Source organism: Panulirus ornatus, chromosome 66 (assembly GCF_036320965.1).
Source record: "Panulirus ornatus isolate Po-2019 chromosome 66, ASM3632096v1, whole genome shotgun sequence".
In the NCBI taxonomy this organism is placed as follows: domain Eukaryota; kingdom Metazoa; phylum Arthropoda; class Malacostraca; order Decapoda; family Palinuridae; genus Panulirus; species Panulirus ornatus.
This window is the reverse complement of record NC_092289.1, coordinates 18,025,435-18,049,251: the sequence shown is the minus strand read 5'-3', so window position 1 is coordinate 18,049,251 and position 23,817 is coordinate 18,025,435. Positions and strand designations below refer to the sequence as shown.

The 23,817-nt window shown below is 37.7% G+C and overlaps 1 protein-coding gene across 14 annotated transcripts in view; it reads right to left on the bottom strand.

The window, feature by feature from the left end:
* Positions 1–19,480, bottom strand: part of pyd (zonula occludens-like protein polychaetoid) — a 430,922-nt gene extending 411,442 nt beyond the window's left edge. For 13 of the 14 annotated variants that reach the window (XM_071658228.1, XM_071658232.1, XM_071658225.1 and 10 more), the window contains exons 1-2: positions 19,182–19,480; positions 10,735–11,494 (exon numbers count right to left, since the gene is read on the bottom strand). In XM_071658228.1, the coding sequence (XP_071514329.1) occupies positions 10,735–11,494; positions 19,182–19,191 (770 nt within the window). In that variant the 5' untranslated portion in view covers positions 19,192–19,480. Of the gene's footprint in view, positions 1–10,734; positions 11,495–12,230; positions 12,289–19,181 lie in introns of all 14 variants that reach the window. The other variant, XM_071658242.1, reaches the window with a different exon arrangement.
* Positions 19,481–23,817: the final 4,337 nt, after the last annotated feature.

Sequence of the window (23,817 nt, the reverse complement as noted above, 5' to 3'; positions counted from 1 at the left end):
CAAAATTAGCTAGGTAGCATCAAGAACAGAGGACTGAGCCTTCAAGGGAAGATCCTCACTTGGCCCCCTTCTCAGTTCTTTCGTTTGGAAAAGGGAAAACTGTAGGGGAGGATTCTTTCTTCCATCACATTCATTTACTATCAAATATTTCAAGACATCAAAACATTCTATTTTTCACCGTGAAACCGTTTCAGTATGCTTAACAAGGAATAACAGTACTCGGGGGAATAAAACAGAAGGGATATCCCTTTAGATGTGAAATTAAGAGGCGCTTACAAGGTTTTATACTGGCAAGAAACACATTGCTATGACTAAGTCCACCACCTTCTCAAGGCCCCAACAAATTTTCTGGTATACTTTCATTAAATACAGTACCATCTACACTAACAGCTGTAAGTCTGTCTTAAGCAGTTCTAAGAATTATTTGTTGATAATACGGAGGTATCCCTCATTTCAACATTATGAATCCCTCTTACATAAGCCTTAATTTTATCTTATTAAAGGTGGTATTTGTGGTAGGTTTGTTAGGGAGTTAACTATTAAAGAGAGTACTGTGAAGTGTACCTATATGCATCTCATAATTATTATCCCTGGCAATGATGTGTACTATATATACAGCATATCAGCTCTTCTCCTCTATCTATACCTATCTATATCTCTGATTCCCATTCCAATTGGGAATTCCCATCAAGCGGGTGGCCACATCAAGAGTCTCCACTTGTCCTTACATGACTCCTTCACATACACAATTCTACACATTCTTCAATCGTTTCTCCTCCTCCAGTAATCTTCCGCTGTATTCTTCTCTTAAAATGTTCAAATCAGTCAAAACTGCCTTAATTTTTCAATGGTCTATGATTCAACCTTTTCTCTTCAAAAGACGCTCCTGATTTCCTATTGAATCATATTTTGAATTTACAGGAATCTTCCTGTACTTTTGATCACCACTACAAAATCTAAATTCTCTAATTTCTCCATTACAAAACTACTCTGCAAGAGGCTTTCATTCCAACCACTCACCTACATTTTGTCTTTAAATTGTTTTATAATATGTACACTAAACTGAGTTAAGCCCAATGAATTAGAAAGATCAATTACACAATCACCTTGCTCAAGATGCCTAAGCAAATTGTATTTCACTTCTAAAGTAACAGACTTTGCAGTATGATTTTTTTTACTTTGAGATTATAAGCATTAAATCTACAACACTAATTGTTTTCAATAAACCACAAATACTTCATAGAAGCATATGCTGAAACAAAGAGTGAGTTTTGAAAGAAAAATTACTGTTTCTCTCCAGTGAGTTGAGGGGTCTTTTAATCCCAATCGGTGAGATCCTCTAGCCCCTTATCTGCTGGTTAACAGCCCTTCATCCTTCGCTAACCACCCATTCAGTGGTAACACACTAGCTCATTATGGTTCCACTAACTGCCAATCAGCAACTCCCCACCACAACCCTTGGGTATGATGTTCTGTTCTCTGACTCAGCTTTCTGGGAGGTCATGTTAAATTTCACACCATCATATTCAAAAGTTAGACTGTTGTGCTCACGTGTCGCTGTGCTCATAGGGTTGTATCATCATGCTCAAAGGGCGAAAAGAAGTTTCAAAATGCTTGGGTAAAGAAAAATATGTACCCCTTTATAATCTCTGGTACTCTCAGGGTAGTCCAAGAGATTAAACAAGCATAAAGCGTGGTGTTCTTCAGCGGTAATCTTTGATGAAACGATCATAATGATAGTGTTTGGAAATATACTTGTTTCATTCTTGCCGATAACAATGATATCAATCCAAGATAACAATAAAAATGACACCTCATATCTTGACATCAAATCTTCTCCCAGCACTTAAGGCTATCAAGGTGTCATCATCAACAGTTACCAAGGTGCTGGGATGTCAGTAAAATCCCTGAACTGCAACAAATTCAAGACCTTTCCTAACTCCTACTCTGGCTGCATCGGGCAGGGAGGGTCTCCTCAAAAAAATGGCCTGAAAAGTAATCCCAATCAGGTCATGAAAAGTTTGTCCCAAAGTCAACAGAAAAGAGCTCCTTAGAGCTCCCACTTAGAGCTATCAAGGTCACTATCCCTGAAAGCTAAATAATTAGAAATGTCTCCCTAAAAGGTTTATTGGAGAGGAAAAAGGCAAATCTGGTCCCAGCAATTCTAATTGACAATTAGGGCATCTGAGGTCACTACCTCTTGTCGAATGTTGGAGACACAAAGGTGGAGAAGAGATTCACTTGGGGAATATTAGTTTGTAAACAATATACATAACATGTTAATGCCAGTAAGTGTATAAACAAAACCAGTTCAACATAAGTGAACTCAATAGAATTAAAAATATACATTGATAAACAAAAATATACGTATGATATATATAAATCACACTCTGAGCACCACAGAAAGGTATTTGTCCCATAAGTGCAAAAAAACTGAAAAAGCAAGGATGGACAATATGGGAAATGTTCTCCACATTCCATGGATCCATGAAGAATATGGTGGCCAAGCTGAATAGCTGTTGGCCAATGGGACAATGACTTCATTGCTGAGTGGGGGTTCCTGAATGGAAGAGGCCAGACCTACAACAAACTATGCTGTTACTGTTGCATGGGTGGTTAACTCAGGGTGAAGGGCAACCACTTCAGCAAAATGCTTGGAGTTAAAGGAATCTGCACCCTGGGGATCAAGAGAATCACCACAAATGGGACAAACCACTCTGGAAAGAGACAATGATTTAGATACTATGCTATACTGTATACAATACCAAATGCCCCCACTTAGTAAGAGTTACTAGCATGACATTTTGCAAAAATGCTGACACTTGAGAATTAATGCACGAATTTTCAGACAGACACTTAAGCCTCAAAATTGTGTCAGATTTGAAAAGAATTTATATTCTTAATCTATTTCATTTATTCATTATACTTAGTCGCTGTCTCCTACGTTAGTGAGGTAGCACAAGGAAACAGACAAAAGAATGGCCCAACCCACCTACATACATATGCATATACATAAACTCCCACACATGCACATACACATACCTATACATTTCAACGCATACATACATATACATACACAGAGATATACATATATACACATGTCCATATTCATACTTGCTGCCTTCATCCATTCAGGTTGCCACCTCGCCACACATGAAACAGCACCCCCTTCCCCCGCGAACACACAAGGTAGCACTACCTTATAAAATATTTCATGATTTTGTTTGGCTATTAGGTCACCATGCATTTCATAATGATCTTCCAGAAAAAAATTTTAGATTTGAATTCCATACCCACTGATTAAACACAATTCTATTTGTCACTCATCCATTGGCAGACAGATTGTAATGGACATCATGTTTTCATACCTTTTATCCACTATATACAATATTCTTTTACTTTAATCATAAAATACTTCAAGAAGGTACTTTTTTTTTTTTTTTTTTTTTTTTTTTTATACTTTGTCGCTGTCTCCCGCGTTTGCGAGGTAGCGCAAGGAAACAGACGAAAGAAATGGCCCCCCCCCCCCATACACATGTACATACACACGTCCACACACGCAAATATACATACCTACACAGCTTTCCATGGTTTACCCCAGACGCTTCACATGCCTTGCTTCAATCCACTGACAGCACGTCAACCCCTGTATACCACATGACTCCAATTCACTCTATTTCTTGCCCTCCTTTCACCCTCCTGCATGTTCAGGCCCCGATCACACAAAATCTTTTTCACTCCATCTTTCCACCTCCAATTTGGTCTCCCTCTTCTCCTCGTTCCCTCCACCTCCGACACATATATCCTCTTGGTCAATCTCTCCTCACTCATTCTCTCCATGTGCCCAAACCATTTCAAAACACCCTCTTCTGCTCTCTCAACCACGCTCTTTTTATTTCCACACATCTCTCTTACCCTTACGTTACTTACTCGCTCAAACCACCTCACACCACACATTGTCCTCAAACATCTCATTTCCAGCACATCCATCCTCCTGCGCACATCTCTATCCATAGCCCACGCCTCGCAACCATACAGCATTGTTGGTACCACTATTCCCTCAAACATACCCATTTTTGCTTTCCGAGATAATGTTCTCGACTTCCACACATTTTTCAAGGCTCCCAAAATTTTCGCCCCCTCCCCCACCCTATGATCCACTTCCGCTTCCATGGTTCCATCCGCTGACAGATCCACTCCCAGATATCTAAAACACTTCACTTCCTCCAGTTTTTCTCCATTCAAACTCACCTCCCAATTGACTTGACCCTCACCCCTACTGTACCTAATAACCTTGCTCTTATTCACATTTACTCTCAACTTTCTTCTTCCACACACTTTACCAAACTCAGTCACCAGCTTCTGCAGTTTCTCACATGAATCAGCCACCAGCGCTGTATCATCAGCGAACAACAATTGACTCACTTCCCAAGCTCTCTCATCCCCAACAGACTTCATACTTGCCCCTCTTTCCAGGACTCTTGCATTTACCTCCTTTACAACCCCATCCATAAACAAATTAAACAACCATGGAGACATCACACACCCCTGCCGCAAACCTACATTCACTGAGAACCAATCACTTTCCTCTCTTCCTACACGTACACATGCCTTACATCCTCGATAAAAACTTTTCACTGCTTCTAACAATTTGTCTCCCACACCATATATTCTTAATACCTTCCACAGAGCATCTCTATCAACTCTATCATATGCCTTCTCCAGATCCATAAATGCTACATACAAATCCCTTTGCTTTTCTAAGTATTTCTCACATACATTCTTCAAAGCAAACACCTGATCCACACATCCTCTACCACTTCTGAAACCGCACTGCTCTTCCCCAATCTGATGCTCTGTACATGCCTTCACCCTCTCAATCAATACCCTCCCATATAATTTACCAGGAATACTCAACAAACTTATACCTCTGTAATTTGAGCACTCACTCTTATCCCCTTTGCCTTTGTACAATGGCACTATGCACGCATTCCGCCAATCCTCAGGCACCTCACCATGAGTCATACATACATTAAATAACCTTACCAACCAGTCAACAATACAGTCACCCCCTTTCTTAATAAATTCCACTGCAATACCATCCAAACCTGCTGCCTTGCCGGCTTTCATCTTCCGCAAAGCTTTTACTACCTCTTCTCTGTTTACCAAATCATTTTCCCTAACCCTCTCACTTTGCACACCACCTCGACCAAAACACCCTATATCTGCCACTCTGTCATCAGACACATTCAACAAACCTTCAAAATACTCATTCCATCTCCTTCTCACATCACCGCTACTTGTTATCACCTCCCCATTTACGCCCTTCACTGAAGTTCCCATTTGCTCCCTTGTCTTACGCACCCTATTTACCTCCTTCCAGAACATCTTTTTATTCTCCCTAAAATTTACTGATAGTCTCTCACCCCAACTCTCATTTGCCCTTTTTTTCACCTCTTGCACCTTTCTCTTGACCTCCTGTCTCTTTCTTTTATACTTCTCCCACTCAATTGCATTTTTTCCCTGCAAAAATCGTCCAAATGCCTCTCTCTTCTCTTTCACTAATACTCAAGAAGGTACTATTAGGCATTTTAATCATTATGCATCCTATAAACAAATCATTGCAAAATAATCTTAGATTCATATCCCACAACCACTAGCAAACCAAACAATTCATCAGAACTCTAACTTCAGATGCCACTTCATCCCATATGCACACCAAATATGCCACCCTGTCATCTATCCAAAATTCTTCAAAGTACTCACTCTATCTGTTTTGCACCTCTTCTTTACCTGTTAACTCTTCCTCATCTTCTACCCTCACTTTCACTTCCATTTGTTTCTTTGTTCTCCACACACTATTCAACTCCTTCCAAAACATTTTCTTATTATCACAATTCATCAATATCAAGACAATCTCTCATATACCCACTTCTTCAGCTTCCATACTTTTCTCTCATCCTCCTGCCACTCTCTCCTGTACACCTTCCAATCCCTTACACTCCATCCCAACAAATACCATTCATATACTTTTCTTGTCTTTTTCACAAGTAATCTAACTTCATCTACCCACCACTCACTAACTTTCCTCATAAGCCCACTTCCCAACTTCCAAATGCTACATACATCACCTGCAAAATTAAGCTATGCTTAACTAAATACCTTCCAATCCTCTTTAATTCCCCTAGTTATCTATACTCTCTCAATACTGCTCTTCACTAAATCTCCCTTGGTATCTTGGAACATAGGCCTTTTTTCTAAGCTCACTCACTTTCAACACTTCTTTTGTAAACCTAGTTTCCTCTTTTCCTAAAACTTAAACAAGCTCTAACACTTACCCCACCAAATATTTCAATATCACTTGTAAGTACACCAAATACATATATCAATTGTAAATATACTAAATACTGTATACACATCATCACTCCATATGGTCTGTGATCCCATCCTTTGGATGTTGCTAACTTTCTAAGTGCTGCAGGAGACCCTATAGAGGGGTTCCTGGGAAAAGAAGGTACGGTACAGTAGAGTAATGTAAGGTATATAATTGGGAAGCATGCAATACTTCTGAGTAACTCCACTCCTTAATAAGTTACAATCATGGACTTGCAAAACAAAATTTAGATGGAAATTAAGATTGCGAAACAAGTTGGCATAAGCATGACAAGATATATTCCGTGAACTTCTGACAATAGCTTTTCATAATAGAAGCTTAATGTTAATGATACTGATACCCTAATATGAGAGAGTGAAAAAGAAATAGAGGGTACAGCACTAAAATAACAAGGAGAGAAATGTTGCGTTTTGAAAACTGAAAAACCTTTCCTCTCTGAGGTGGTGTCCCATGAGCATGAGAGACCATCCAATATATCTCTATGAGAATCAGGGTCAGGACCTTCCAACCCCCAGTACTTTCCATGAGGAAGCACTGGTCTTCCTTACCCTTTCAGTAAGATCAGTCTTTTCTGACCTGCCCATGGCCAATAAGCAACCATCACTGGGATGTCATCAACCCACTTACTTCTACTTCCAGCAGCTTACCAGCTGAAATCTGCAGATAACTGGTGTCAATCCAAACTTGGTGACCATAAATATTCCAAAAAAATTGGGAAACAAGCACAGTTTAAGAAAACCAGATGAAAAATGCTCACTAACACTGTCTGAGAAAGAAAAGGTTTTCAATTTCTTTAAACCTGCATTTCTTTACTCAGCAGTCTGTCCCATAAGCACAAATGCATACAAACAAGGAGAGCTTAGAAAAATATTCCAATTAAGAAGATCAAACCTTAAGAAATATAAGTAACTTTAAATGAGCACTTTGGAATCTGTCTTCCCTGAAGGGGACATCTCTTGTCCCACACATGGCAAACCTACAAGAGACCCACAATGTTAAAACCAAGGTACTGTCTGATGAAGGTGGACAATGAATACTAAAGATCCCTTTTCTCAATTTCCTCCAAAGAAAGATTCTAGAGGAAGGCTAAGGTAGAGGCCACCTTTCTCAGGTCATGTGCTCAAAAGTGCAGCCCAGGTTGCACCAATAAAAAGAAGTTTTCTTTATCTACATAGAAATATTCCTTGCCAAGAGATTTCAAGGTTCCTGGGTACACAATCAAATGGTCACCTAAATAATCTTTGGTGAAGTCCACAAGTACACATAAGAAATTAAACTGAGCATAATGCATGATGCAATCTTCATGAGGTCTTACAAGAGTGGATGACAAATGACCATATCTAAATCCAATAACATAGTTTCATTCTTAGAGAAAATCTAAGGTTTAGTTTATCTTAACCCATAAGACACTGCCATCCAACAGATGTAAAGAGAGGGATAGAGTTTTCACAAGAAAACATTAGGGATATAAAATTCTAGGAAAACTATTAGGTTGTACAAAGTCTAGGACTTTTGAAAGCTTCCACTTTTAGATTAATGTAAAACAAATAGTTAAAGGGATGTTATGGGCAACACATATAAGAGGCAACAATGGAACAATCCTTATTCTTGTCATGGTACAGGATAGATCATTCTAAAAACATAAAGCATCACATCCAAGATATCAAATACTTCATGGAAGGTGTGAAAGTTTTCCAGACCAACTGGTACAAAACTGTCTTCTAGTACAATGGTAAATGTTAAATATATGTCATCTGTCAGGTGTTCCTCAATTCCCTGCTTAAAGGATCTGGGAAAATCCATACATGTAAATTCCAGAATCAGAGATACTTTAAGTTCGGGTCAAGAGAAAAAGTTGAGGGTGGGACAAAAAACAGAGGTATTAACCAAGGATTAAGGCAAAGATGAATGAGTCTCCGGCACCAAGGTTGTTTTTCCCACTTTAGGGTTGCCACTGTTACTAAACCCAAGAAAAACACTAGTATTAAAAAACTTTTCCTTGAAGATCTACAGGGAGAAAAAACTAAATCTGGTTCCAATAACTCCAACCCAAAGACAGGAGTCAACTTAAGAGCCCACATATCTTAAGTCGAACATACTTGCGCCCCACATATCTTAAGTCAAACATACTTATGTCATTAATACTGCACAGGTTCTGGTGGCAAACAGATCCATCTAGGATGCCACTCCTAAGAAGAGGATCCATTTGAAACTCTCCTCACAAATCAAAATTTCTAATGACAGTGTGTCTTATCTTGTTCGGTCATCAGTCCAAGCATTGCATAATCCTTAGTGATATGAGGCATGGAAAGAAAGGCCTCTGGAAACAGCCACGGAAAAAGCCTTTTCCAATTACTATGAGAAACAAGAATTTGTAAGAGCCTTTGTGTATCAAGCAGCATTTAGTCACAGTATTGTACAACAGATATAAAATTCCAAGAGTGGATTACAAAGTTCTGGCCACAGATTATAGAGCAACCAGGAGCTGCAAGAGCTCCTAGAAAGGGGATGCTTGCATAACATCAGGACCATTTAAGAAAGGAGTTCTTGGGTAATCAAATGAAATAATTGAACATGAAGTGACCCACTGTCGCTCCACAAACTGTTACCTTACAGACATCCTGACTTGGTGGTAGGTCACAGTGGGTGACCTCATCTGACCTAATAATCATCAGAAAAATGAGTTTGGTGGCCCAACCTACAGCCACATCTGTAACATTAGCCCATGATATCCATACTCGATTTTCTGCAGTAGCAAGTCAAAAGATACCGATAGTGTCATAACCTACTGTCACTCAAAATATGTGCATGTGTTTGGCACAAATCTAGAAAGGAATGAGAAGCCATAGGTGGTCATTTATGCTTCAGTAGCATAACAAGTTTCTTGACTGTAGAGTTACTCAGTCCCTTGTTATTAGTATTTTTTGTAAATGTCCTCGTATTTGGATTCTTTAGGAATATACGGGAATTCTGTCATGCTTAGCCATGGAGGAGATTTTAAGTGACAAAGTGCAGAGCCTCCCTGTCAAGAGATGCCTCTCTGATTCTCTGTGAAGCCCTAGAGACATGGAAGAGGCCTATGCTTGCACCTGGCCCAATCTCTATATCCACACCTCTAAAAAAGCTACTAAATACTGGAATCCTACATACCTAAGGGTATGGAGGCTATGAAATGAAGCCACTTAACAAGCTCCTGATTGCCTAAACATAACAAAATCCCCATGTAGGCCCAGATAATCCAAGTATAAGCACATTCATATAAAATACTAACAAGTGACTGTAGCTCTGGCATCAAGGGGGCTTGTTACACTACTAAAGTACAGATGACAGCAAGTGGTTTTCCCTCACTTTCTAGCTTAGTGCCAAATATATGCAAATATTCATTTGTTTGATTTAATTATCCCAGAATCCCAATCTGAAAGGGTCCTGATGTCACCTTAGGACCCCTTTTCAAGGGGCTCTTGCAGTTTCAAGGTTTCACTACACTCAGTAACAGAAATAGGATGGACTCCTCTGAGACAAGAATTTTTACTAGACTGTACTTTATTTTGTTAAATGTTGATGGTACAGCCACTAAAGGTGGCTTTTCATCTGCAGTATAACCTCAAGTGGGCAGACTCCTGTAACACAAATACACATACATAAGGATAAACAGGATTTCAAATATCTTAAATGAGGTCCTTTATAAGCAACATGTAAACACCTACAACACAGGGCCACTGCACAAGGCTACAGTGGGCACAAAAGGGTACATTAGTTAAGCTAACACAAAGTGATGTGACAAAAAAAAGTGCCACATTGAATGACTTGGAGTGGTCAACATACTATCACACAAATATAGATTAACTGCAGCCTAACATATCTCCGATTCTGACTAAATCAAACTCTATATCATCACTTGGTGTTTTCGAAGACAATGATCAAGATTTCATATCAACCATTCTGCCGTAATAAGAGACACATCATACAGCACAGAAAAAATTAAAAGGAATGTAAACATTCAGTGTTGTAGAGTTTCCAATTTCCAAATGTTTAATATCCAAATGTATACTATACTAAGAAACTGGGCTGAACACAGCCTCCTACTGCCTCAATACAGTAAGGGATTAAAAAAAAGTGCCTCTTTATAAAATTATAAAAATTAACATGAGCTATAAATTAACATGAGCTAATAGTATCAAGACAAAAGTTATATAAATACTACTAATCAGGTCACAAATGAAAAACTTAAAACTTATTTCTATGTAGTAACAAATCTTGGGGACAAAATGAAACAGGATATAGAGGTTGGACAACAAGAGCGGTATTATGAGACAAAACTACAGCAAACTTCTACATACCTATTGGACAATTTAGGAGATGTGGAGATGAATTGGTTGAGTGTGGACTTATCATAGAACTCCTTGAATGAATTTACTGAATGTATGGAGTGTATGGAATTGAGGGAATGCTCTCTGCGATGGTGGATTCCCCCAACAGCCCCAGTTTCCTCAAGTGGTGGAGGAGGCACAGGTGGTGGTCCAGTACTGCCATATATACTTCCAAGAGAAGCAGAGCCACTGTAGATACCTGATGAAGGGTGACTGCCACTGTATAGGCCCCCAACACCAGTATACATCCCAGAGATGGAGGGAGGGCTACTGCCATAAGCAGCATGCAATGCAGCGTCGGAGCTGGGGGGAGGTGGTGCAGGAGGAGGTGGAGGATCATCTGTGTCATGGGAATCATCCTGACCAGAGTGTTGGCTTGATAGCCCTGGGGACGGAGGTTCACTCTGACTCTGACTGGAACCCATGGCTTCTATTGATGGCTTGGCAGATGAGGTGGATGCTGGACGGGGGGATGGATTCGTGGATGGTACTGGGGGAGGGGTGTGGGTGAGAATGGGTGTTTTTGGTGAGTTTGGTGGAGTGTGAGCCAGGTTGGGGACATTTGTAGAAGCATCAGGACTAGCAGTACCATCACTGCGGTCTATGCTAGGAATGCTGTGCAAGGAGAGCCGGTCAGCAGCCAGGGAGGCTACATCATCTTTGGTGTCAGGCGACGTTTCATCTTTGGATTCACTAGGAACCTGAGGTTCTGGTGACTGTCTTGGGTCTGCTGTAATACAGGGGCCAACATTAGTCAAGCATAAGCATATAATGTGTAAAAGCTCATGTAAAATCAGAATTTTAGAAGCAATACATCTATAACAGTACATGTGCATTCACAATCTAAAGGTTATATACTATAACTCATCTAAAATTATTCCATATCACCTACATACGCAAGGATAAGCGCTACTGTCAACAAACAAGGATGAGTTTCAGATTAAAGGATAAAACCATCAAGACTGAGGATTCTAACCTCTTAATCCCTCAAAAGTATCTAATGCTAAACTCTACATAAAATAATGCAGCTCTAAACAATATACTATTTCAAAATGATGAAATCCATTCTTCAAAATAAAAGAAATTCTTAAAAAGACATCCAATGTTCCTGCACCTATCAAACCTATGCCTCATACAATGTTAGACTCTTGAGCAAACATTTGCCTATTATGGGAAAGCACTGTCCCGGGAAAGAAGCACTTAGATTAATCTAAGGCCTCATGATGACAGAGTAATCAGCTCTGAGCATAATGCTGGAAACAACACAGTGCTACCCCTTCCAAGCAACAGGAACAGAATTTGGGTCTTGTAAGTAGCTAACACAAAGCACTACATTCATCATGTGCTTTACTGAAAAATTCATTCAGAGATTTGTATGTAATATCTAAAGCACCACTCCTCACTCAACAAAGATTTACAATACCACATATACAAAATGGCCATCTCTCAACTCAGCCATACCAAACCTGCATTTCTATGCTGTAGTTTTGGCCACACTATTCTGCTCCACAAAATCTCGGGTTTCTGTTCCACAGGAAAAATTTGAACAATATAAACAATAAATATATCAAGGGTTTTGCAACTGATAACAAGTACATAAGAGAAAAACAGTGCAATGGTTAAATGTAAACCATAGAGTATTCAAATCATATATACAAATCTCGTACGGTTTTCACATAACCTTTATGCAAGCTGTTACATATTAACAGCAACTGAAGGCTATCTCATGAAAGTGTTAAGATTACTCATAATGTACAGCCATCTTGAGCCATGACACTGATTACATATATCATTAAACTACACAGCCAAATTTCACAATTTTGCTGCAGAATGATAAAACAGAGCTGAAAATTCATAAGAAAAAATATTTATTATACAATGGAGTGAAAATTCAGAAATCATGCATCTAGAAAATATCAAACTCATTACAAACTTTTACGATGAAAAAGGCGAGTCTCCAGGAACAAAAACTATCTAGTATACTTTCAGTATACCTTACCTTACCTTACCTTCCTGCCCCTGGACCCACAGCACTCAGGAAGATAAACATGCCTACTGGGCATGACCAGAAGTCAAGAAGTAGGTTGGCATTACATGTCTGTCTATTTTGAAACAAGGACAACTGAGGGGTAGGTGATCAGTGTCTTCAGCATGGAAGCTGTTCTGTGAGCAAGATAAGTAATGCACTATGTTGAAACACTGTTTGTAATGTTAAACTGATGGGTAGCGTCTACACAGGAGACAAGGAAATGTAATTCATGCTGTCTGGGAAGTGTAGTTTCATATAGGTTTATGTCTGGCAATGTGAAGCTTAAGATTGGGCTAGGGTGTTTATTTAGTACTTTTTGAGTCATAATCATGTGAAAATCTTATGTCAGTTTTGTGTTTCTAAAGGGATGTGATCTGGGAGTATATCACTGAAGAGAGAAACAAGAGTGAGTTTTTGTTAACATATGTTAGTTAAATAACATATGTTAGCACAATTCACATAAATTTAGACCAATCAAAACAAATAAATTATTAACTGGAAAGAACTAACATAACCAGAGACCTTTGACATGACTAGCATATTGGTAAACTGTAACTTGCCAAAAGGCTGTATGTTTCATAGACTTATGTAGTGAAAAGAAGAACTCTAATTGGTTTTCATCCAAGATTTGTATCAAAGAGAAAGATCATAATTTCAAGTAACATTCTGTTAGAGTACTCTAAGGGTATATCAAAAAATATGGAATAAGCATAGTTATTACATAATACACTAAAGTCTCTTCACCTGTGGGCTTGTGAGTGTTACTATGTAAATGTCAAATGAATCTGAAAAGTATATCTCGTATTTCTTAAACACAAGCAACTACAGCTAAAAATGTGTTACCTACAAATACAACTATAGAAATAGGGAATATCAAAATTGAGTGAAAAAAACATTAAATGCTTAATTCTAACTTGCAGATGTTTCAGTTTAATTACTAAAACTAGACTCTTCCTTGCACAATGCAATAGCAAAGTTTACTCTGGCTACTGATTACTGTCAGTTCATAAGAGGTCTTACCTTTAGTGATTTTCATCTTTTCAAAAAATAAGAGTATACATTTTGGCTGTCTGACCACAGATATAGAAGAGCTTACATATCCTTTTTTATTATCATTATTCTGTAACCCCAAGACCCCTTTAATGGGATTCTTACAGCTTTGAGGCTGTGCTCCACATGGGAGCAAGGTAAGATGGGCTCCTTTAGGGCAAAAAGGCCCTCAATATTGCTGTGCCCTTTTTCATCTGCTGATGATGATGTGGTCTTGTCATGAGTCATTTCTCACTTATGGTGATATCAGTCGCAGAATATCACCTACATATTCTTTTCACAAGGAAGCCAAATGACTTGCTGCTGAAATAACTGTCAATATAAGTACTTCCAAACATGAAAAACCTGAAAGACTGAATTAGCACTATTTGGCATAGAATTTTCTCTAAACACAATAGGCTTTCCTTTTTGGTAAACAAAAACCCAAATTACAGTACAACTGAAATGTAAATAATCATAACTTTCTTAGTATTGTACCAGACTAGTGAAAAGAAAAAAAAATATCATTATGAGGTTCAAAAATGTCAAAGTTCCTAACTAAAACTGCAGAGATGGGTTTGATTATGGGACTTTCATGATGTAAAAGCTCACTTTATGCACCAGATACATCTCCATTAAAAGGTACATAGACTAACAAATTCTAGAAATAAAATAGCCAGAAACAAAACCTTAAAAATTTTGCTCAATTTACCAGAATTCTTTATGTTAGACATAAGACAGAGCATATGTCAAAGATCTTGGTAAGAAAGCACCTTAGGTCCATAGTAAAAGTAACTTAAGCATACAAACTAGTTTGTTCTGAAAGGTTGGTTTAACCAATGAAAGACAATTTAGTGTTCTCATTTCACTATTCTAATAGATATTCTTTTAGATTACTTCTCTGTAATTCCAAAAATGAAAACAAAATCCATTACAAGAGTGATTTCATGTACTTTCTGATGAGAATGCTCTACAAAATATTCCCTACAGTATATATGCACACATTCTTTTATGCTGGAAGCTCCATTCACAGACAAAAGTCCACAAGTTTGATCATACATCTACACCAAATATACTGTAGATGGCAATAAAAGTGATATATTTTTTCCAACTGTACAACATCAGAATGAAGTTATATCTTAGCTCCTAAAAAATTAAGAGATTTTCTCAAATTCTGTACATTTTTTATCATTTTTCTTTCATTAATCCAATATTTTCCCTCATCTTCAAAGCCCTCTACTTATTTTCTAGTTAGCTGAGACAGCATAAATATATGTGGTGTGAGGTGGTTTGATCGAGTAAGTAATGAAAGGGTAAGAGAGATGTGTGGTAATGAAAAGAGTGTGGTTGAGAGAGCAGAAGAGGGTGTTTTGAAATGGTTTGGTCACATGGAGAGAATGAGTGAGGAAAGATTGACAAAGAGGATATATGTGTCAGGTGGAGGGAACGAGGAGAAGTAGGAGACCAAATTGGAGGTGGAAAGATGGAGTGAAAAAGATTTTGAGTGATCGGGGCCTGAACATGCAGGTGGGTGAAAGGCGTGCAAGGAATAGTGAATTGGAACGATGTGGTATACCGGGATCGACGTGCTGTCAATGGATTGAACCAGGGCATGTGAAGCATCTGGAATAAACCATGGAAAGTTTTGTGGGGAGCTGTGGTTTCGGTGCATTATACATGACAGCTAGAGACTGAATGTGAACGAATGTGGCCTTTGTTGTCTTTTTCTAGCACTACCTCGCACACATGCAGGGGGAGGGTGTTGTCATTTCATGTGTAGCGGGGTGGCGACAGGAATGAATATATATATATATATATTTTTTTCATCACTACCTCACTAACGAGGGAGACAGCGACAAAGTGAAAAAAAAAGATTTATACTATTTGCCAATTCCCACATTAGTGAGATGGCGTTAAGAACAGAGGATTGAGCCTTTGAGGGAATATCCTCACTTGGCCACCTTCTCAATTCCTTCTTTTGGAAAATTACATAAATTATATAAAGCCCCTACAACATAAAAGAGAATCACAAAATTGGAACAAACTCGTTGTAAATCTGGATTATACCTCATCTCTCAAATTTGTCCATTTCTCAATATTTGCAACAACCACTTAGCCACATGAGGAATTCTCCACAGTCATTTCAGGATTCCTCTTCCTAAAACATTTCCACCTCCAAGAAAGAGGTCTACAAACACCTGAGGAGCTCAGACTAATTTTTTCTACATTCTTTTTCTCAAACTTAATTCTTTCTAAGATGGCCATGATTGATGCATGTTTTTGTCTGCCGAGCAAGTTACTCTTTCTCACCAAATATCAAGTAGATTTATGTGAATTTTTGGTGAAGTCTTTAGAGTCTTCTAACCCCATCCCCCCCCCCATTCTCGGGTTGAACCCAGGCTATTGGGTTGGGTCATAAGTTGATCGAGCTGGAAACAGCAACCCTCAAGCTCACAGCCCTCACTTCTCTACTGCACATTGCATGGGGTTTCTGATGACAGCAGACACAGTGTTAAATCTTGGGCCCTGGATGTTTACAGTGCTCTCTCTTTTTGTGCATATCGCAACTTTGGATTTCAGGGGAAGAATTTTACAAAATCTTCCCTGCCTGCCGTGGCAGTAAGATGTTACTCCCAAATATAAGTTGGGAGCCATTCCTTCTAGGATTTTCCAGTATAGATGATGATATACCTCTCCTTTCTGCACCCCAGGAAGTACAGCCCCAGGGATTTCAGCTGTTCCCAGTAATCTAGTCCCTATACCACATTAATATCTGATGTGTAAGATCTTTGTACACTTTTGAATTCTGCAAGTTTTTTTCATCTTGTACGGGGATTAGAATGCAGCAATATTCAATTCATCAAAGAATTAGCACCCTAAATATAATCTTCACTGGATTTTCTTCCCTTGTCTTGAAAGTGTGTGAGTAAGTGTGTCAGTGAGTCTCCCTATCTGACATGGGAAGATGACTTCAGCATCTAGGAAATGCATTACCACACTCTGCCCCCAACCTACAATTATCAGACTAGTGAGGGCTGTGAAGATCAAGAAAAATTTGTGGATAACTCGCAAATTCCATACAAACATGAAAACCAAGCCAAACCTAATCTAGCTCGAGTCAGCCTAAGAGACATGATATCAGGAGAAGCTAGGTTTGGTTTGTAATAATATGAATGAATGTTTCATATCCTGTTTTGATGGGAAAAAATCTTTAACAACACGCAAGAACTTGTGGAATCATTGCACTGGGTGAAAAAATATGTAATGAAAAGCAAACTTATAAACTTCTATCTAAAGAATTTAAAGTGAACTGGCATTGAGCATCTAGCATGTAGTAGTCCGCAGTTTCTGCTGTTTCTCACATAAAAGTCAATGTGATTTTATCATAAAGACTGCTCTGACATGAAGGACAAAAAGGTTAAAATTCTACATCTGTCTTGCCCATATACTATTAAACAGCAAGTATGTGAGGCAAGATGTAATATTTCAAAATATTTCTTGGAGCAACCTATGCATTATGCACCTGAAAGGTACAAGGTGTATACAAAAATAAATGAAATAACATAGGTAAAGCAACCAAACTTAAGTATGTGCCCTATTTTACAGTTAATTTCCATAAAAAAGTGTTAAAACTAAAACCAATTTAGTGTTTATCAACTTCATGATCATAATCAAAGACATGTAAAAACTCTTATAGGACTATAAATTGATGCTCCTTTGGACTACAACTTAATGACAAGGAACATTAGCTTAACAAATTAAAAAATGAGAAAGGTGTAGTCATCAGATGCACCAGACTCACTTTCATTTTTGGAAAATTCATAATACTGCTATGTTCTTGTTCTCTTAAAAATTTTTCTATACATGAAACAACCCTTTTGTAGAAAAAATTGAATAATACATCAAAAGTCCAACATTAAAGTGGCACACGGAAAGTAAATAATTACCCAGTACCAACTTTTATTACAAAATAGACTTGATAATTCTGCCACATTAATAATGAGGAATACAACAGTAAATAATCAAAGTGATGGACCATAACATTAGCTGTTAACTGTATTTCTCATACATTCATAACCACAATTTGTTACAGGCATTTTTCACTGCAGCTGTTTAACATCAAATAATATACACTATTTCATCTCTATCATTTTATGGAGTTAAATGTTTTTTGTAATTCTTTACTTTCCTTACAGCAGTTTATTAATAGATTTATCAACTCCGTAAGATGATAAGTTGTTGCAATAAAAACATTACAAAAAATATCTATTCTGATGTGTGAAAAGAGGATCCTTAATTTTCATAAAGAAATTCTAACAAGTTATGCAAAAATTGTCAGAATCTTCAGCAATGAGTCAATTACTTTTTCTGATTTTTTGTTGTGTCCCACTGCTTACTATATTATTATTTTTCTCTTAATAATTATTTGAAGTGCTATAATCATCATTTTTTCAGTGTTATAAAAGTGTAAAATTAATTTCATATAGATTAATACTGGAAAGAAGCCCTCTTTTGCACAAGCGCAGCCCTAAATAGAGCACGCAGGAATTTGAATCATTCGCAGGATGGTAGCATGTTTATGTTCAAGCTATTCATTTAAAACCTTTAATCTATCAGCAATCATCATCGACAGTGACTAATGAGGTAAACTGTTTTCAGAACATAACCTGGCGAAGTGAACTGTGCATTGTCTACGTGTTCTATGAACATCGACATAATCAATGATACATAGCTAGATGTAAAAGACGCATCACCATAAAGCCTATCATAGATACCTGGTGGGCATTCTCATGACATTTTTGTCTGAGAAGTTTGCGCTACATTACCATATGCTAGGTCCAGGGGGTTGACTTAGGGTTTGGTACGGTTAACTTGGTTTGACTGTTTTAACCCCATACATACTTTATGGTTAATACAATTGATACTCCTAATCTGCCATAGGCAAGAATTTTTTTTTTTTTTCTTTGTAATTCCCTCAAATCTTAAGAGGTCCAATAAAACATCACTTTTAAACTTCAATTACCAAGGACAGTAGAGTAAACTTCAAATCAACAAATAATCCCCCAACGACAGAAACATTTTCCATCGCTTCATCCACAAACTTCCCTTCAATATGGTTGAGTAAATTACTCCATAGTCACTAAAATAGAGTCTTCCTAGACTACCCTATCAGTCCTATTGTCTCTTAACTCAGGGTAAAGTACCTCCATTCCCTGCCAACCATCATAACTGGGGCGAACCTGATTGATGAACCAGACCCCAAGTTTCTGACGGACATCCCAGACGGCAGTGGGGCTGCAACAGCCCTTACCTGGCCCGGGGAGCGATAAACAACCCCAAGTGTGAAGGTAGTACTTACTGTTGTCCATCTTTGGTAGAGCTGGTGGGGGCGGGGGCCAGAGAAATCAGAAGACGAGGGGACAATGATGATGCGGGCGGTCAATTGTCATTTCCCGTTGCTGATCGCTCCCTAACTCTTCACTGATTTCTGCACATTCATCCCTCCAAAATCACTTATATTTTCCTTTTACGTGTGCAGTGTGTGTTTAAAATGGGAAATTTAGTTTCAACATACTGTAAATCGAGATTAAAACTAGCGAGTTATCGATTTTTCACAAACATCTTCGAACGGGACCTTCGGACTCCCTTCTTAGCCATTAATTTTGTTTGGATTGCATTTCTCGAGGAAAACTACTGTAACGCAGTATTCTCACTTTTGTAAGTTTTTGGTAAAATTGACATTATTTATATATACTTATAATAATCTTTTACTCTTTTGATAATATAAGTAAAAACTGAAGCTATTAGTTTTATTATTTTCTCGTGTGAAATGCGCGTTGTTAGGTTGCGCATCGAGTTTCCAGGGGTCAACGGGCGGCAACCAGGTCATTATACTCTCTACTTAATACCTGGCTTCTTCCTCATATATTTCCTTGATTATGTAACATGTGTTACATAATCATATATATCTAGATGATCCGCGAAAGAATGGGAAATCTACAGCACTGGAACGGTTACATATATTGGACATAAAGAAAAATCGCGGAGAGGTCACTCACGAGTGTTGCTTACACATTCACATATCAATATCTATTTCTCAGTGAAATACCTATTACAACATCGCAGTTATTAAAAACGGAGGTTTCGTATCTCAAAGATTGACAATTGTTCTTTGCACATTTTAGGTCGCAGATGTATTTATTGATATGTTGACGTCAACGTGACGTAGGAATGCATCATAATTTTTCTCCCCCAACATCACAGTGTCTCATACCTACTGAATACTCATGGTGGTGATATCTCTTGAAGGAAAAAAGATAAAATAGGTCAATACTGTAATTTAATCACGAATTGTAAGGGGGGAGCACCATGCCTGCAGCGCTTTCTAACTTTGCGATATCGTAATCATTAGTCCATCTCTCCTCTATGTCTATATAACGTTCTACCTTACAACTCAAACCTATCTAATATGTAAAGTACCTGGAACTCTGAGAGGGGAGCCCGTCTTACGTCTATGGCATTACTTAACACTGAGAAATCTGTGTCAGCCAGACGAGCGCCGCCGACTCTAGCGAGCGAACACAGGCTGTGTGTGTCTCCCTCCAAACACATATGGCCTCTGGGTTAAGAATCATCTTCTATATTTGAAGGTGTTAAAAGATTTTTCTTATAGGTAAATCTACCCTGACACTGCTCTCATGAATGACCATTAGCCTAAAACTCAACCAAACAACATTTGTAGGCACTTACCCTCCACAAATTCATCTCCGCTTCAAATAAAGTCAACTTCACTTTGAACAAAAGCATCGACTTAGGCAACACCATCTTCAACCCTTGATAAAGACATTATTATCAACACCTCATACCCTTTAACCTAACCCTCAGGGTCTGGCTGGCTCAAGACCACAATTGAACTGCTTTAGTGTTAGAGAGAAAAAAAAAAACATTAAAAAAAAACATCCAAAACAAGACGCCATCTCTCCATGGGAAAATAAATAAACGTTTGATTTTCCTTAACATGAAATTATGGTCGCTCTTCCGCCCTGAACTTCCGCTCTCCAACACCACGTACCGGAGCGACTAATTGATTGATTAATTAGTTAATGAGGTAAAGCAGAACCGTATCTCACGGGGGAGGACCACAGTGGTGGAGACTAGATCCTAGTTTTCACTCGTACCATGAGAAGAATAGGCACAAAACTCACAGAAAATAATGCACCAGGATATACGTTGCAATATTGCATACAACTGTACTATAATTATAACAAATTCAATGACGATACGGCAAAATAGTTCAGACAGAAAATTACAAAAAGAAATATTAAACTGATATGTAGCACTTCAAAATCAGTACAATTACATGAAATAACATATTGCTATAGCTATTGGGACATCTCTCGCATGGAGACCATTGCTGCAACACACATACCCAAACAGTTCAATTACTAATTCAGCCATTAAATATGTCGTTTGATAATCAGACGCATTAACACTTCCCTACGGCTGTTTTCAATAATATGAATTATACTGTGAGTGCTGATTATTTGAAAAACAAGCACATGTGGTAATACACAGTCGACTTGAAAACATTAAAGTGAAAGATATAAATTCAGTATATGTAGAAAAAAAAAAACAAATTGTCAAAGGTAAATGCTTATATATGTATTTTCTTAGATGATTGTAAATGATTTACCATTTATGTTGAAAACATTTTATCAAAAAAAATATACAAATTCAGTATACGTAGAATATCAAATTGACAACGGAAAATACCTTATATATTTTCCTACATGTTCATATATGATTTATCAGTTATGGTTTACTTGTACGGGAAAATTGCTCCTAAGTAAATTACGAATTACAATCAAGATGTCTGTATGTGTGTGGTTCTTGCTGTAATTGCTATCTTGTGATCACAAATCATTAACATAAAATCCGTATCAAGGCAAATGGAATATATATATATATATATATATATATATATATATGCGGGAAATGGCGAATAGTATGAACATATATATATATATATATATATATATATATATATATATATATATATATACACACACACAAGGAAAAAAAAAGTCACATTTTGATGAGGGAGTCGAGACACGCAATGTCAGGTGAGCGGGGACATGAACTTCGAGAACACAGTGAGGTGTCATCTGTGTATTGTCAATGTTCCAGTGTGTTGTCCTTCCTACACCTTGCCTGCTGTGACAGCTAGGATAAACATGTACCAGAGATCACTAAACCATGATCAAATATCTATTGTCTGTTAATTTACTGCGTATTCAATTCCATTAACACTCATTTCCGCGTAATTAGGTTAAGGTCTGTATTATAGGATTAGAACCAGAAATCCACGCCAATGAATTATCTCATAACTAAACCGTTAATATTAACTTAGAATCATACTTTATATGTGTTTATTTTCAAGACGTTCCTCACTAATTGTACATATTTAACAAATTAGACCTATGCCCTATGAGAACTTACATGTGTAATGTGTAAGAAAATAAACCCTATGGTTGTATGACTGTGGTTGTATTTCAATGAGAAGTGAGACATTATTGTTTTGAACAACCCCATCGTATGCATCCAGGGATGCCTCCTAGCCATTATCATCATCATCCCTAAACGCCATCCAATTAAATGGCTTGTTCCACAGAAATGGACATTTAGGTGACTATGATATTAATGCAGTACGACAGTGCAGGAAGTGGGCCTCACAACACGCAGAGTTTCAGTCAAATTCACAGTTAAACTTGTCCTTGTCCAGCTTCATAAACGCTCGCGAGAAATTCTCTCTCTCTCTCTCTCTCTCTCTCTCTCTCTCTCTCTCTCTCTCTCTCTCTCTCTCTCTCTATATATATATATATATATATATATATATATATATATATATATATATATATCTTTTCTTTCAAACTATTCGCCATTTCCCGCGTTAGTAAGGTAGCATTAAGAACAGAGGACTGGACCTCTGAGGGAACATCCTCACCTGGCCTCCTTCTCTGTTCCTTCTTTTGGAAAATAAAAGAAAAAAAACAAGAGGGGAGGATTTCCAGCCCCCCGCTCCCTCCCCTTTTAGTCGCCTTCTACGACACGCAGGGAATACGTGGGAAGTATTCTTTCTCCCCTATCCCTAGGGATAATATATATATATATATATATATATATATATATATATATATATATATATATATATATATATATATATATATATATTCGATACGTGCGCACCGATAGTATTCTATTTATCTCAACTAATTCAAGACAAGGTCAACAACAAATGGGACTTTTATATACTAGTTACATGCGAGTACCTCATATATGTCTGGTGAGTTTTAACAAGGAACGTATTGGCATATTGGCAGTCAAAGTGGAGCGAAGAGCTCGGGAGCTGGGTCGACAATAGCAAAGCCGGTCCAAGTACATGTCAAGTGGTGTTATGGCGAGGCTATTAAGGATGCTTGTCTGATGTCAACAGGGGTGACTCGCTGTTCAAATGTCTTTCCTACACAGGAAAGTAATATCATGATATTCATTAGGCATTTTGTATGAATAGTAAGTGTGTATAGTTAATATAAGGCCCGATCTTGATTGGGCATAAGTGTGGCGGGGTGTCGACGGGAATGAATGAAGGCTGCAAGTATGAATTATGTATATGTGTATATATGTATATGTCTGTGTATGGATAAATATATGTATACGTTGAAATGTACAGGTATGTATATGTGCATGTGTTGACGTGTATGTATATACATGTGTATGTGGGTGGGTTGGGCCATTCTTTCGTCTGTTTCCTTGCGCTACCTCGCTAACGCGGGAGACAGCGACAAAGCAAAATGAATAAATAAATAAATAAATAAATATATATATATATATATATATATATATATATATATATATATATATATATATATATATATGTATATATATATGGAAGAAAAGGAATTACCATCAAGAAACATACTGAAGAGACGTTGAAA